At 68.2% G+C, this 14862-nt stretch overlaps 2 protein-coding genes across 2 annotated transcripts; one reads left to right on the plus strand and one right to left on the minus strand.

The window, feature by feature from the left end:
- The first annotated feature begins 2366 nt into the window (after positions 1-2366).
- DLX3 (distal-less homeobox 3) lies at positions 2367-7780 on the plus strand. The gene is made up of 3 exons (XM_072919220.1): positions 2367-3225; positions 4146-4336; positions 6423-7780. Exons 1-3 carry the CDS (start codon positions 2907-2909, stop codon positions 6750-6752), a joined length of 840 nt encoding a protein of 279 aa, XP_072775321.1. The 5' UTR covers positions 2367-2906; the 3' UTR covers positions 6753-7780.
- Positions 7781-10412: 2632 nt separating this feature from the next.
- On the minus strand, positions 10413-13361 carry DLX4 (distal-less homeobox 4). The gene is made up of 3 exons (XM_030256501.4): positions 13022-13361; positions 11744-11937; positions 10413-11091 (listed from the first exon to the last, which is right to left on the minus strand). Exons 1-3 carry the CDS (start codon positions 13281-13283, stop codon positions 10837-10839), a joined length of 711 nt encoding a protein of 236 aa, XP_030112361.4. The 5' UTR covers positions 13284-13361; the 3' UTR covers positions 10413-10836.
- Between the last annotated feature and the right edge of the window lie 1501 nt (positions 13362-14862).

Here is a 14862-nt window from a genome sequence, read left to right on the forward strand (position 1 = left end):
GATGAGACCCCCCCCCATGTCAGGAGGTCACACCGGGACCCCGGGAGCGGCACCGGGGCGGGGCCGGGCCGTGGGACAGCCCCGCCCCCGCGGGGACAGGGAGGGGACCCGGTGGGGACACGGCAGTATCGCCGCTTCCCGGTTGTCGCCGTCCCGACCCCGGCAAAGGTCACCGGGAGCCGCCGCGCCGCTCCCACCGGGCCGGGAAATCCGGGCCGGGCTGGCCTGGGGGGGCTGCAGGATGTCCGGTGTCCCCCGCCCCATGTCCCCGTGCCCCTGTGCCGTGTCACCGGCACTGGAAAGAGTGACGGCAACGGGGACATCGCGGGCAGCCGGGCCTGGCACGGGGACCTCCCTGTCCCCACCCCTTGTCCCCATCTCCTGTCCCCTGTCCCCATCCCCAATCCCTTGTCCCCAATCCCCTGTCCCCTGTCCCCTGTCCCCATCCCCCGTCCCCCGCCCGGCCCCGCCCGCAGTGACACCGATGACGTCACCCCGCGGTGTCATTGCCCCCAAAGGCCACGAGGTGACGCCATTGACCCAAAGATGCTCCGGAGGGGGGGGTGGGGGGGGTGGGGAGGGGGTTGGGGGCACTCGGGGACCCCCTAAACCCACCCCCCGCGGCTGTGACAGGGCTGGGGGGACACGCGGGGACTCCCGGGGACCCCCCGGCCTTTTTGGGGGACACGCGGAGGAAACCCTTCAGCCTTGGGGGGTCACGGGGGGGCCGTAGAGGGGCGTGGGGGGGCACCACCAGCCCCGTGGGGAGACTCGGGGGGTCTGGCCGTGGGACCCGTGGGACCCCCCAAAGACCCTCGGGTACCCCAGAACAGCGATTTCTGCCCCCCCCGCACTGCCCCATCTCCCCCAGCGCCCCCCCCCAGCCCTCCCCACCCCGAGCTCCGGATTTGGGGTTCCACAGCCCCCAGCGCGCCCCGGCAGCCCCCGGCAGCTGCAGCGCTCCCGGTCCCGGGCCGCGGGGGACTGGCCGGACCCGCTCCCGCTCCGGCCGCGCTGCCCCGGTGCCCTGCCCGGTCTCCAGCCCCAAACCGGCTTTTCCTGCCGCGGCGCCGCTCCCGGCGGGCCCGGCCCTGGCGACAGCGCGGCTGGAGGGCGACAGCCGGGCCGGGCACCTGCGGATGGCCCGGCGGCTCCGGGACCCGGGAACCTCCCGGGGAATCCCGGCGCGGCTCCCAGACCTTTCTGTCCCCTCGGAATGAGTTCCTGCAATCCCCAGCTACAATTCCCACGCGGGAAGCGAGGCCGAGCTGTTCTCCCGGCCTCCTGCGGAGCCCCCGCTTCCCCTGGGCATTCATCCCTGCTCTCTTTATTTCTGCTTCTATTATTTCCATTTCTGTCTGTTTCTATTTCTATTACTTCTATTTCTGTTTGTCCTTTTCCTGTTCTCGCTCTTATTCCCATTCCTATTTATTCCTATTCCTACTTCTAATCCCATTCCTACTTCTAATCCTATTCCTACTAATTTTCCTGTTCTTATTCCTATACATTCTTATTCCTCTTTCTATGCATTCCTATTCCTATTTATCCGTGTTCCTATTCTTATTCCTATTCCTATTCTGATTTATTCCTATTCCTACATCCATTCCTGTTCCTATTCCTGTCCCCATTCCCATTCCCATTCCCATTCCCGCTCCTTTTCCATTCCCCATTTTTCTCTCTCTCTTTCCCGGCGGTTCCGGCGGTCCCGGGACTCGAACCCGCGGCTCCCGGGGCGCGGCGCAGTTCCCGCCGTGGCCGCCAGGCGGAGCCGTTGCCCCGCGCCGCGGGCCGGGCCGGGGGGACCCGGGGGGCACCGCGGGGACAATGCGGGGTGGGGGGGGGACACCACACACAGGGGACAGGAGGGGACAGGAGGGGACCCACAGGGGACAGGAGGGGACAGCCCCACCCGGGGCACTGCCCCAGACCCCTCCCAGCCCCCCGCTTCTTGCCGGGGAAGATCCTGCCTGCAGAAGCAGAGACCCCTCCCCAAAAACAACCCCCCCCCCCCCCTTTCAAAGCTCCCTCCCCGGTGCTGCGGGCGGTGGGGACAGCCCGGCGGGTGGCCTGGGGGGCACCAGGGCTGACCCGCGACCCCCGGCTGGGTCGTGCTGCTGGGGGTCCTTGGGGCAGCACAGGGGTCACAGCTCTGAGCGGGGGTGGGAGAAGGGCACAGACCCCCGGGGAGTGTCTCCCAAAATCGGGGCTTGTCGCTGGCCCGAGGTGCCCCCAGCTGGGGGTACGGGAGGTTCCTTTGGGGGGCTCTGCCTGGCGGTGGTGTTGGACTGGGGGACGCTGCTGGGAGAAGGGGGGGCAGGGGAGAAGTCGTGGGGCCATAAACAAACCCCTAAAGCCCCCAGCCCCGAGCACGCATCCATCCCAGTCCCAAACTCCAGCCCCCCTTCCCTGCCCCACAACAAACAACCCCAAACACTCCTCCAAAAAATCCCCCCACACCCCAAAATCCCCTTATAAACAGCCCTCTGCTGTCCCCCACAGTGTGCCCCGTGTCCCCGGGACCCCCCTCCTGCAGGCAGGACCCTGCACACTTTATTTATTCCCTCACCCTCCTTCACCCACTCTTTGTTGTTTCTTGAGAGAGAGAAAGAAAAAAAAACAGAAGGGAGAGAGGAAAGAAAAAAAAAACCCACACAGGAGGAGGCAGGAGCCTATTTTGCCTCCCAGGCAATATTTCTGGAGCCAATCGGAATGCGCACCCACCCTGCCCTGCTCCCTAATTAAAGGCTTGAAGCAGGCGGCGGGGCCGGAGCTTTGGGCACAGTCTCTGGTGGCTCCTCGCGGAGCAGCCGCACGCCGGAGCCGCTCGGGGCACGCCAGGCCGCGGCCGCCGCCAGCTTGGGGGGTCCCGGGCGCGGGCAGGCAGCGCCCCCTCCCCGCTGCCAGCCATGAGCGGCTCTTTCGACAAGAAGCTCTCCAGCATCCTGACGGACCTCTCGGGCTCGCTGAGCTGCCACGCAGCCTCCAAGGACTCTCCCACCCTGCCCGAGTCCTCGGTCACCGACCTGGGCTACTACACGGGCCAGCACGACTATTACCCGGGCCAGTCGTACGGGCAGCCCGTGGGCCACTACCCCTACCCGCAGTTCAACCTGAACGGCATCGCCGCCGCCGGCACCTACTCGCCCAAATCCGACTATTCCTACAGCCCTTCCTACCGCCAGTACGGCCACTTCAGGGAGCAGCAGCTCCCGCCGCAGGAGGCAGGTACGGATGCACCGGGGCACCGGGGCACCGGGGCCGTGCCCGCCCCGCCGCGCCCGCGGGGTGCCGGGGGGCTCGGGGGGGTTTAACACCCGGGCTTGGTGGGGTTTAACCCCCCGGGTTTTGTGGGGTTTTACCCCCCGGGTTTTGTGGGGTTTTACCCCCCGGGTTTTGTGGGGTTTTACCCCACGGGCTTGGTGGGGTCTTAACCCCCGGGTTTTGTAGGGTTTTATCCCCCGGGTTTTGTGGGGTTTTAACCCCCGGGCTTGGTGGGGTTTTACCCCCCGGGTTTTGTGGGGTTTCAACCCCTGGGTTTTGTGGGGTTTAACCCCCCGGGTTTTGTGGGGTTTTACCCCCCGGGTTTTGTGGGGTTTCAACCCCTGGGTTTTGTGGGGTTTAACCCCCCCCGTGCTCGGTGGGGTTTTAACCCCCGGGTTTTGTGGGGTTTTACCCCCCGGACTTTGTGGGGTTTTAACCCCCGGGCTTCGCGGGGCTGTGCCCCTCGGGGTGTCCCCTGTCTTGTGGGGACACCCCCCCACCCCGATCTTTGTGGGGTTGTGCCGCTCAGGGTGTCCCGGGTCTTTGTGGGGTTTTACCCCTCGGAACGTCCCCGATCTCTGTAGGACTGTGCCCCCCGGGCTGGGGACAGGGGGCTGCTGGCGGCTGCCGGGGCTCGGCCCTTCCCGTGGGGACGGATCCGGGACATGGCCCGGGGGGGTCCCAGAGGTTGTGGCAGGGGACGGGGCACTGCCAGCACCCCGAGCGGGTGACACCGAGCTGGGCACGGGGTGACACCGAGCTGGGCACGGGGTGACACCGAGCTGGGGAAGGGGTGGCACCGGGCTGGGCACGGGGTGACACCGGGCTGGGCACGGGGTGGCTGCCCTGGGAACCCTTCCCGCTGACCCCGCGGCCTCTCGCAGTGTCCGTGAAGGAGGAGCCGGAGCCGGAGGTGCGGATGGTCAATGGGAAGCCCAAGAAGATCCGCAAGCCGCGCACCATCTACTCCAGCTACCAGCTGGCCGCCCTGCAGCGCCGCTTCCAGAAGGCGCAGTACCTGGCGCTGCCCGAGCGCGCCGAGCTGGCCGCGCAGCTGGGGCTCACCCAGACCCAGGTGAGGGCTGAGACCCCCACCCACCTCCCCCGACAGCCCAAATCCCCCCGCGGAAAGCAGAGGGGGAGCCGGAGCTGCCACCCCCCCGGCAATCCTGGATTTGGGAAGATTTGGGAACGGCTCGGCTCCCGCGGGGCCAAAAGGGGTCTGGGGGTCACAGGGATGGAGTTCCCCCCTTGCTGTGGGTTCTGGGGTCCCCGCTGAGGTTTCCCCCGTGGAGCAGATCCGAGGGAAAGGTGGAGAGGACAGCAGGGAGAGGGGAGCCCAGCCGTGCCCCACTCGGCAGTTTCGGGGTTCATCCCACTCCCTCTGGAGCCGGCCCCATCCCGGAGCTCCCAGAGCCGCGGGTTTGGGGCTGGATCCTGCCCCGGCCCCGGGGACGTGGGGCACCGAGGGGCTGAGCCGCTCGGGACGGGGCTCTCGGGACACCCCCTCCCCACAGGGCTCCTGACCCCAAATCCCCCGGGCAGGGACCTGAGCGGGGTCCCTGTTCTGGCTCCTCCTGCGCTCCTGCTGCCCAGACTTCCCAAGGGATTCCCTGGCTCTGGCTGCCCCATCCCACTGGGTTCGTGCAGGGGAAGGGATTTGGGGACCGGTTCCACGCCCGCTGTCCCCAGCGCTGGGGTGGCCCTGCAGGCTGGACTGGAAGAGCCGGGATGTGCGGGACGGGCTTCTTCTCCTCCCCGCCAGCCGCCCCGATTCGGGGCGAGCCCCTCGCTCCTGGGGTCCTGCCTGGCGCGGGGACATCGTCCCCTTGGCTGTGCGGGTGGGAGGGGAGCGGCTGTCCCCCTGTCCCGATGTCCCCCTGTCCCCCTGTCCCCTGTCCCCTGTCCCCGCAGCCCGTGACTCCCCCGCGCCCATCGCGGTGCCCTCCCTGCCTCGGGGCCGGCGCCGGCGCCCTTGTGCCGCCCTTGGCCTTCCTCCTCCTCCCTTGGGCGATGAAGCAATCGGGGACACTGCAAAGGGCTGACGGAGCGCGTCACCCGCTCCCAGAGGGACATCCTGTTTGGGTGACAGCCACCCCCGCCCCTCGCCCAGGGCGTCCAGCGCCGCCTCGCCCAGCGCGGGGACGCTCCCGACGCCCGGCCCGTGGCGTGACGGGCTCCTCGTGACGCCCGTGTCCCCACAGGGGTCCCTGTGACAGCCGCTGGCACGTGGGTGCTGGCCCCAGAACACGGGGTGTCCCTGGTTGTGGAATGGCTGTGTCCCTGGAGTGTCCCTGGGGTGTCCCTGGAGTGTCCCTGGGGTGTCCCTGGGGTGTCCCTGGGGTGTCCATGGAATGTCCATTTCCCTGGAGTGTCCATGGAGTGTCCCTGGGGTGTCCCTGGGGTGTCCATGGAGTGCCCATGGTGTGCCCATGGAGTGTCCATGGAGTGTCCATGGAGTGTCCCTGGGGTGTCCCTGGGGTGTCCATGGAGTGCCCATGGTGTGCCCATGGAGTGTCCGTGGTGTGTCCGTGGTGTGTCCATGGTATGTCCCTGGAGTGTCCCTGGAGTGTCTGTGTTCTCCGTGACACTCACCCCAAGGGTCACTGCCCATGTGTCCTATGACACCCCTGTCCTGAGGAGTTTCCTGCCATGCAGTGTCCCTGGGGTTCCCATGATGTCCCTTCCCGGGGTGCCTCGTGTGTCACCTGTGCCCCTTGTCCCTTCCTACGTGCCAGAGTGTCTCTGGGGTCCCTGTGACCCCCCCCCGCGTCCCTTCCTGTGTCTCTGGGGTCCCTGTGACCCCCCGGTCCCTTCCTGTGTCTCTGGGGTCCCTGTGACCCCCTGTCCCAGTTTGGTTCCAGTGCCCAGGGATGTCCCCTGTGACCCCAATATCCCTTCCCGTGTTTCAGGGCTGCCCATGACCCCCGTGTCCGGTGTCCCTATGGTCCAAACCACCTCATTCCCTGTCCCCTTCCCTCTGCCCCATTACTCCTGTTCCCATGGCAAGGAGGGAGGGACACTCCATGTCCCCTGTGCCTTTTCCCTGCACCCATCCCACCCTCCCTGTCCCTTCCCAGCCCCCTGCCCCTCTCCCCTTCACCCATCCCTCCCTCCCTCTCCCCTCCCGCCTCTCTGACCCTCTTCCCCGCCCCCCGCAGGTGAAGATCTGGTTCCAGAACCGGCGCTCCAAGTTCAAGAAGCTCTACAAGAACGGCGAGGTGCCTCTGGAGCACAGCCCCAACAACAGCGACTCCATGGCCTGCAACTCTCCGCCCTCTCCGGTGTGGGACAGTCCCGGCGGCGGCAGCGCCCGCACCCCTCTGCCGCCGCCGCTGCCCTACAGCCCCTCGCCGGCCTTCCTGGAGGAGCACAGCCCCTGGTACCACCCCCAGAGCCTCAGCGGCCCCCACGGACCCCCGCAGGCGCAGGCGGCCCCCCCGATGCACCACCCGTCCCCCGGGCCCGCGGGCACGGGCGCCGCGTACTGATGGGCACGGCGGGCACGGAGGGCACGGAGGGCTCAGAGACGCTGCGCAGCTCCTCGGCCTCCTTTTACCACCCCCCCAACCCCAACCCCGGTTTGGTTTTGTCTCCTGAATTTTCCTAAGAGAAAAAACCCCCAAAATGACAACAACAGCATCAGCAAAGCAAAGGAAAGGACCCGCACCCCGCGCACCCCTAAACTCTCGCTCCTCGCTGATCTCAGGAACAGAGACTGCAAAGGCTTCAGCCCCTCCGCTCCCCGCGCAGGAAAAGCTGCAAAATCCGGAAAATCCTGCCGGACTTTTCCATTTCGGACCTTTTCCATCGCGACCCCCGCCCCGGCCCCGGGCACATTTGGCCCCCGAAGATTTTCACCCCAACCCCGCCGGAGCTTTGCCCGTGGGGTGACCCCTCTGCGGGACCCGCATCCCGCCGGGCTGCAGCAGCCGTGTCGCCGCTGTCGCGACAGGGACGTGCCTGTCCCCAGCCCAGGGGAGGCGCTCGGCCCTGGCTCCGAACCCGGGAGCGGTTTTGGGGCTCATGGACCCCCAAAAGGAGCAAAGCGGGACCCCCACCCCAGCCGGAATCGCCCGGGACGATGCTCAGACCAGAAGGTGGTGATTTAAAAATAAATAAAAAAATCGGGTGGGGGGTGGGGGGGTTGTGGGGAGGGAAATATTTTAATATTTAAGCAGTTCAGGAATGGTTTTAAGTTATTGTTTGAAGAGAAAAACTCGTGCTCATCTCCGTTTTCTGGCTGTGCCTCCAGCTGTGGGTAAAGGAACGGCGAAAATGCCTCTTTTTTAAGGAAATCGACGACTTATTTTAAAGGAAAAAAAATAACCGAGCTCTTTCCTATTTTTTAAGAGAATAATGCTATTTTTTTAAGCAGAAAGTGCCGTTTTAAGGAGTGTTCATAGTGTTGTACAGTCCCGGGGATTTATTTATGTTGCCTTCTATAAATAGGGGTGTTTTGGGGGGAAAAAAGGGAGTGTACATAAGGTTCGTTTGTATAAAGTTGTTCCAAACCAAACTGGTTTCGGTCTGGTTTTTTTTGTTTGTTTGTTTGATTTTTTTTGTCTATAATTTTTCTTTTTTCCTAAGGAAAATCCCCCCCGGCTGATGGGAGCCCCCCTCGGGTGTCCCTGAGTGTCCTTTGCTCCTTCCCAAGGGATCCAAAGCCGGGCTGGAAATGTTCATTAATAAAAGTTCTGAATTTAAAGCTCCGAACACCGTTTTCCCCCGATTTCTGGAGGGTTTAGGGAGAAGGGTTTGGGGGTTTGGGGTTTTCCCACCTTGGGAAATGTGGATTTAAACCCCATTTTTGGGGGACAACTGGGCACGGGGTGGCACCGGGTGATGTCGCCTGACCCCAAACCCCACTTCGTCCTGCTGAGAGGGAATTTGGGGCAGGAAAAGGAATTTTTTTAGGATTTTCAGAGCATTCCCCAAACAGCTGCGGGATCCTGGCGCTCCCATCCCGCTGCTCCTACTGGGACCAGTGAGCTGCCAGACTGGGGGGGCGGCTGTGCTGCCTCCAGGTCCCTTTTGGGGACAAGGAGGTGGGGACAGGACGAGCCCTCCCAAAACCCCAAACCCCCACGGGAGCCCCACGTTCCCTGCGGGGAGCGCCGTCCCGCAGCGGGGGGGGATGCGTGGGTCCCGTGGGATTTGGGGTTGGGGCGCCCCAGTGACCCCAAGAGCCCCAGGGGGGTGTGCGGGGCGGTGGTGGCCCTGTCCTGCTGTCCCCGGTGTGCCCCTGGACGTGTCACGGGTGGGACACGCTGTCCCCACGCTGTCCCCACGCTGTGCCCACGCTGTCCCCATCACCCCCGGTGGCCGCGGGGACCCCAAATCCCGCTGGGCACCGTTCCCTGGGGAGGCTCCAGCGCCACAGCTCGGGGCGCTCCCGGCTCTCAGTGTCCCCAGACGTGTCCCCAAACGTGTCCCCAAACCCACGCGGGGCTTCCCCTCCCAGCTCCCCCCAAACCCCCCCACAAGCTGCAGCCCCAAATCCCCGTTCCCAACCCCGCGGGAGGAGGAGGAACCGGAGCCGGGAGCTCCCGCTGGGAGGTTTCGTTTCAGTTTTTTTGGGTTTTAAAAGTTTTTTTTTATTTTTTTTTTTTTCATTTAGAGGAGGAGAAAAAAAAGCCCAGGAAGGCGGCGGGTTACATAGCCAGGGATTATGTAAATCCCGAAATCCCGGGTGCGCGCTGCCCACGGCGCTGCCCGGGAAAACATCGGGAATGGGGGTCCCGGGAAAACCTCGGGAATGGGGCTCCGGGAAAACCTCGGGAATGGGGGTCCCGGGAAAAACCTCGGGAATGGGGGTCCCGGGAAAAACCTCGGGAATGGGGGTTCTGGGAAAAGCCTCGGGAATGGGGGTCCCGGGAAAAGCCTCGGGAATGGGGGTCCCGGGAAAAACCTTGGGAACGGGAATGGGAACAGGAGCGGGAATGGGAACAGGAACGGGAATGGGAACGGAAACGGGAACGGGAACGGGAACGGGAATGGGAATGGGAATGGGAATGTGGAATGGGAACGGGGACAGGAACGGGAATGGGGATGGGAATGGGGATGGGAATGAGAACGGGAATGGGAATGGGAATGGGAATGGGAATGGGAATGGGAACGAGAATGGGAATGGGAATGGCTTTTGTGGGTCCCAGAGCGGGGCTGGCAGTGCTGGGGGTGACAGTGAGAAGTGTGACAGTACCGGGGGTGGCAGTGCCTGGTGTGGCAGTGCCTGATGTGACAGTGCCAGGGGTGGCAGTGCCGGGGGTGACAATGACGGGTGTGACAGTGAGAAGTGTGACAGTACCGGGGGTGGCAGTGCCAGGGGTGGCAGTGAGAAGTGTGACAGTGCCGGGGGTGGCAGTGCCCCGTCCCCCGCTGTCCCCCCGGCCCAGCAGAGCCCTCCCAGCCCTCGCTCTGCTCCTGCCCCGTTGCGACACCTGCACCCTTGCGTCACCCGGTGCCAGCCCCGGCAGCGGGGGCAGCGCCCGCCCACGGCCCGGCCCGGCAGCCCCGGCCCCGGAGCCGGGCCCGGCCCCGCCCTCGGTGCACCGGAGCCCCGCCGGAGTCACGGCCCCGCCGGTCGGCCCGGAGCGCCCCGCGGGTGGGGCAGCACCGCCCCTGAGCGGGGTCTGTGCCCATCACCCAGGGATGTCCTGCTGGGGACAGGGAGGGGACACCGCGGCCCAAACCCACCCCCTTCCCTAAATCCTCCGTGGGGAGGGTGGGCTCCATCCTCCGAGGAAATCCCGCTGGGAGCATCACCCACCCACCGCGGGCCTGGCCATGGACCCCGGTCAGGCCCAGCTCCGAGCGCCCGTGGGGACAGCTGGGGACAGCTGGGGACAGCTGGGGACACCCGTCCCATGGGATAAGCACCCCAAAGCCCTCAGCTGAGGGACTGGGACTGCCAGGGTGGACGGGAATGGGGACATGGGGGTCCCCAGAGCCACCAGCCCCAAACGGGCTCCGATCTCCACTCCATCTGCGTTTTGGGCAGAGGTTGGGGGGCCGCAGCCCCAGCCCCTGACCCTGCACCCCCAGCCCCTCTGGGCTGTTTCCTCAGGGACTGGGAGCTTCTGGATGGAAGAGTCTCCCCCAAACCAGGGGCACCCCAAAGCCGCGGGGAGCATGGAGGAGCGGAGCCCGTCGATGTTCAGCCTGTTTATAAACGGGGGTACAATGAATAACCGACAGAATTTATAAATAAAGCCAGGCCGGGGGGCCGGGGACTCCCCAGCCCCTCCTGGGGTCCCCCCGCCCCCTGTCCATGATTGGGGGGACCCGGGGCCGAGTCCTGTCCCACTGGGATGGCGCACAGGGCACGGGGCACTGCGGAGTGTGACAGAGCAGGACATCCCCGGGCTCCTGCCATCCTTGTCACCTTCTTCCTCCTCTTCTTCCTCCTCCGCCACTCGCTGGGTTCCCCCAGGGCTTCGCTGGGCTCCCAGTCCCTTGGGGGGCAGCGGCAGAGCGTTCCCCCCAGTGTCCCTCGGTGTCCCTCGGTGTCCCTCGGTGTCCCCCGGTGTCCCCCGCTGTCCCTCCGGATCCGGCGGTGCTGGAGCGGCAGCAGTGTCACATCAGGGGGGCCCTGGGGACGGCGTCCTGCGGGTGCGGCTGGTACCAGGCCCCGAAGGTGTTGATGAAGCCCCCGGGGGCCAGCGGGGGTCCCTTGCCGGGCCCGGGGAGGTCCCAGAGCGGGGGGAGGCCGGGGGAGCAGGGGGACAGGGCGGGGACGCTGTGCGGGGGCTGCTCCCCATCGGGGGCACCCGGGCCCTGCTTCAGGATCTTCTTGTACTTGGAGCGCTTGTTCTGGAACCAGATCTTCACCTGCGGGCGGACAGAGGGGGTGAGGGGGGAGGGAGAGGCCAGCACCCCCCAAACCCCCAAATTAACCGGGACAGACCCCCGGGCCCCCCTTGACCCCATTCCTGCGGGCTCCGGGGCACGAAGCGGGCCGGGAGCCCGACCCTTCGCAGGGCACCGGGGATTCCCCTCTGCGGCGGGGGGAGATGGTGGGGAGAGGCACCGGGAGCGGCCCCGGGTCCCCCCGGCCGTGCCAGCCCCGCCGGTGCCTGTCCCGGGCTGGGCCGGGCCCGGCTCGTTCCTCCCCGCGCTCCCCCCCGCGCTGCCGGCAGGTTCCCACTTGTCTCCTCTTCCCCGGCTTTATGAGCTCGCTTCGCCCCCGGCTCCGGGGCTGCACCGCTGCCGCCTGCCTGTCTCTCCCCATCGCCTTCAAAAAGCCACTCGGCCCGTCCCGCGGCCCGGGGCCGCCCAGCGCCGGGCCGGGCCGGGCCGCCAGCCAGGCTCCGGGGCTGGGAAAGTCCCGCTGCGCTGGGAGGTGCGGCCAGGGGCGCCCCAAACCCGCGCCCCGCGGGCCCACCGGCGCCAGCTGCCCCGCCGCGGCACGGCTCGGCTCGGCTCGCTTCCAGCCCGGCCGGAGCCATCCCGGTGTCCCGGGCCGGGCCGGGCCGGTCCGTACCTGGGTCTGGGTGAGCCCCAGCTGTGCCGCCAGCTCGGCTCGCTCGGGCAGCGCCAGGTACCGCGTCTGCTGGAAGCGCTGGTTCAGCGCCTGCAGCTGCAGGCTGGAGTAGATGGTGCGCGGCTTCCGCAGCTTCTTCCCCCGTCCGGCCAGCCGCAGCTCCCCCTCGGACACGGCCACCGGCTTCCCGGCCTCTGGAGCGGGGAGAGGAGCCACGGCCCGGCAGGGACGCGGAGAGGTTAAAAAAACACCCCAAACCACTCAAAAAACACCCCAAACCACCCCAAACCACTCAAAACCCACCCCAAACCACCCCTAAATCACCCCAAACCACCCCTAAACCACCCCTAAATCACCCCTAAATCACCCCAAATCATCCCCGCGGCTCCCGGGGGTGTCTGTGGAAGGGAGGGAGGATAAGTGTTGGGGGCTGCTCTTCGCTGCTGTTTGAACCTCGGGGAAAGCAAAAGCGGAGGAGGAGGAAGGAGGGATGGGCCCATCCAGCCGCTGTCACCGTCCGGCGGTGCGTGGGACCCAGGGCTCGGCCTGCGCCCGGCCGGGGGTCCGGTGGGGGTCCCGGGGATGGAGGAACACCAGGATGGACCCCCCAGTCCCGGGGAGCCAGCGGGGCGCGCCGGGGGTCCCTGGCCCAGCAGCAGCGCCGGGTGTCTGTCACCCAGGGAGGACAGCCAGGGCCGGGGACACCCGGGGGCAGCCCCGGGGCCGGTTCGGTTCTCTCCAGGCCGGTTCGGTTCTCTCCAGGCCCGGATCGCGCTTCCTGCCTCGGTTTTTGGGGCACCCAGCGGGGAGCGGGGATGGAGCTGGGGCGGGGGTGTGGGGACAGCCCGGCCGGCCCGGGGGGCACAGCTGGGGCGTGTGGGCAGTGAGGGGCTCAGAGGACAGGATCGGGGGGATGGGGGGCAATGGGGGGGATGGGGGGGATGGGGGGCATGGGGGGCATGGGGGGCATGGGGGGCAATGGGGGGCATGGGGGGATGGGGGGCATGGGGGTCTCAGGCGGGAGGGTACCAGCCTGTAGGCGCTGCTGCTCCCCATGCCCGCGGCTCCTCGAAGCCACCCGCGTGTCCCCTGCGGGTCGAGGCGCTCTGGGAGCGGGGGGACACCGCCCCAGCCCCCCCGGCTGCCCCCCAGGACCCCGCACCGGGCCCAGCCCGGTCCAGCCCCGCCGCTGCCCGGAGCGCTTCCGACGGCTCCGTCGCGGCTCTCCCGGCCCGGGGGGTGCCCGGGGCCGGTGCGCGACCCCCGCGCCCCCCTTACCTGTGTCCTGCAGCCCGGCCCCGGGGGCGGGGGCGTGCGGGGCGCCGGGGGGCGGGTAGGGCAGGTAGGGACCCCCGTGGGGCGGCGGGGGGGCCCCGCCGGGGTACGGGAAATGTCCGGGCCGGCCGTAGGAGGAGAAGGGCGGGGGGTCGTGCTGGGGGTGGCCGTGCAGGGGGTAGTGCTGGGGGGGCCCGAGCTCCAGGAACGCGGCTTTGGAGGGGTCGGAGCCCAGCAGGGACTCGGCCACCGAGCTCATGGTCATGGTCCGGCCGGGCCGGGCCGGGCAGTGCCCGCAGCCCCCGCGCAGGGCAGGGCAGGGCAGAGCCGAGCCGAGCCGAGCCGGGCCCCCGCCGCCCCCCGACGGCTCCGGCACCGCGGCCCCGGGGATGCCCCGAACGCCCCGCCCCGCCCCGCCCCCGCAGTGACGTCACGTCCCGGGGCACCCCCTGAACCCCGCGCCCACCCCCCCCTCGAGTGTGGGACCCCTTCGAGGCCATCCCCCCCCTGCGCCACCGTGACCCCTCCCCGGGGCTGGGGGACACCCGGAACCCCCCCCCCCGCCCCCAAATCCGTGTCCTGGCGGTGTCCCCCGAGTGGGGGTCACCCTCCTGCGGGATTGGGGGGGGGTGACCCTCCTGCGGGATTGGGGGGGGATAACCCTCCTGCGGGATTGGGGTCCCCTTCTTAGGGACCCCCGGGGGACGCGGGGCAGCGCCGGGAGGGCCCGGGGGTCGCTGCCGGGGTGCCAGGGGGGGCTGGCACCTCCCGAGCCACCCCCGGCGGCCCCGGGGCCCCTTCGCGGCACCGGCAGCGCCCCGGTCCCCGCGGGGCCCCGTTCCCGGCGGGTGACAACCTGCCCGGCCGCGCCCTCCGTGACCCCGGAGGGGCCTCGGGCCGGGGCGGGCAGCCGGGGCACACCGGGGACAAAACCGCCGGGGCGGGCCCCGGAGCTGCCGTCCCCGCCTTTGGGGACAGCCGGCGGGCCGGTGGCGGGGGCTGCGAGGCTGCGCTGGCCTTGGGGACACCGGGGTGACACGGCGGGACGGGAGCGCTGTCCCCGCTGCCGCCCCCGCTGCCAGAGGCCGGGGATGGGGCACGGAGGGTCCCCCGGTCCCCCTCGGCCCCAGGCCGGTGCCAGCCGCGTTTCCAGGCGGCCACCGGGGCTCTGAGCCGCCCGTGCCGGGCCAGCTCCGATAGGAATGAGCCGGCCGGGACACGCGGGACCGTGTCCTGCCCCGCTCGGGGACAGCCCGGCTCAGCTCCGCTCTGCCCTCTGTGCCCCCCCAGCCCCACCTGGGGACATCCCAGCGCCCTCGGGCTGTCCCCGGTGCTGTCCCCGCGTCCCCGGGATGGCCCTCGGGGACAAGGCGCCTCCAGCGGGGCCACGGAGCTCCGGGCAGCGCCAGGGGATGTCCCCAAGCCCGGCCAGGCCGGAGCGGGGCGGAGCAGCGGCTGCCGGAGGACAATTCCAGATGTTCGCAGCCCTGCCCGCGCCGCGTGCCCGGGGAGCCGGCCCGGCCCGCACCGAGGGCTCGGAGCGGAGGAGAGGAAAGCTCCGCTGATCTGCTTTTATCCCGTTCCGCACTTTCCCCGGTGACTCAGCCCCACCGGCTGCGGGACGGGTGCGGGCTTGCCGGGATCAGCTCCCGCCGGCCCCGCTCCCTCCCGGCTCCTCACGGGGCGCGGGGGGCACAAAGGGGGTGCTGGGGCTGGGGCGGCATCCCCCCCTTCTACCTCCACAGAATGTCCCAGAGCTGCATCCGGGGGGACACAGCCCCCTTCGAGCCCCTGGTGCTGTCCCACCCCTTTGCTGAGAGCTGGGTGGGAGAAACACCCACAAT

Source organism: Taeniopygia guttata, chromosome 27 (genome assembly GCF_048771995.1).
Source record: "Taeniopygia guttata chromosome 27, bTaeGut7.mat, whole genome shotgun sequence".
Lineage (NCBI taxonomy): Eukaryota > Metazoa > Chordata > Aves > Passeriformes > Estrildidae > Taeniopygia > Taeniopygia guttata.

Excerpts from the sequence above, each read along its gene's own strand:
- DLX3 (XM_072919220.1), top strand. The coding sequence starts at position 2,907 with ATGAGCGGCTCTTTCGACAAGAAGCTCTCCAGCATCCTGACGGACCTC. Across the intron at positions 3,226-4,145 it reads GCTCCCGCCGCAGGAGGCAG|TGTCCGTGAAGGAGGAGCCG; the intron begins GTACGGATGCAC and ends GGCCTCTCGCAG. Across the intron at positions 4,337-6,422 it reads TGGGGCTCACCCAGACCCAG|GTGAAGATCTGGTTCCAGAA; the intron begins GTGAGGGCTGAG and ends CGCCCCCCGCAG.
- DLX4 (XM_030256501.4), bottom strand. The coding sequence starts at position 13,283 with ATGACCATGAGCTCGGTGGCCGAGTCCCTGCTGGGCTCCGACCCCTCC. Across the intron at positions 11,938-13,021 it reads GGCCGGGCTGCAGGACACAG|AGGCCGGGAAGCCGGTGGCC; the intron begins GTAAGGGGGGCG and ends TCCCCGCTCCAG. Across the intron at positions 11,092-11,743 it reads TGGGGCTCACCCAGACCCAG|GTGAAGATCTGGTTCCAGAA; the intron begins GTACGGACCGGC and ends GTCCGCCCGCAG.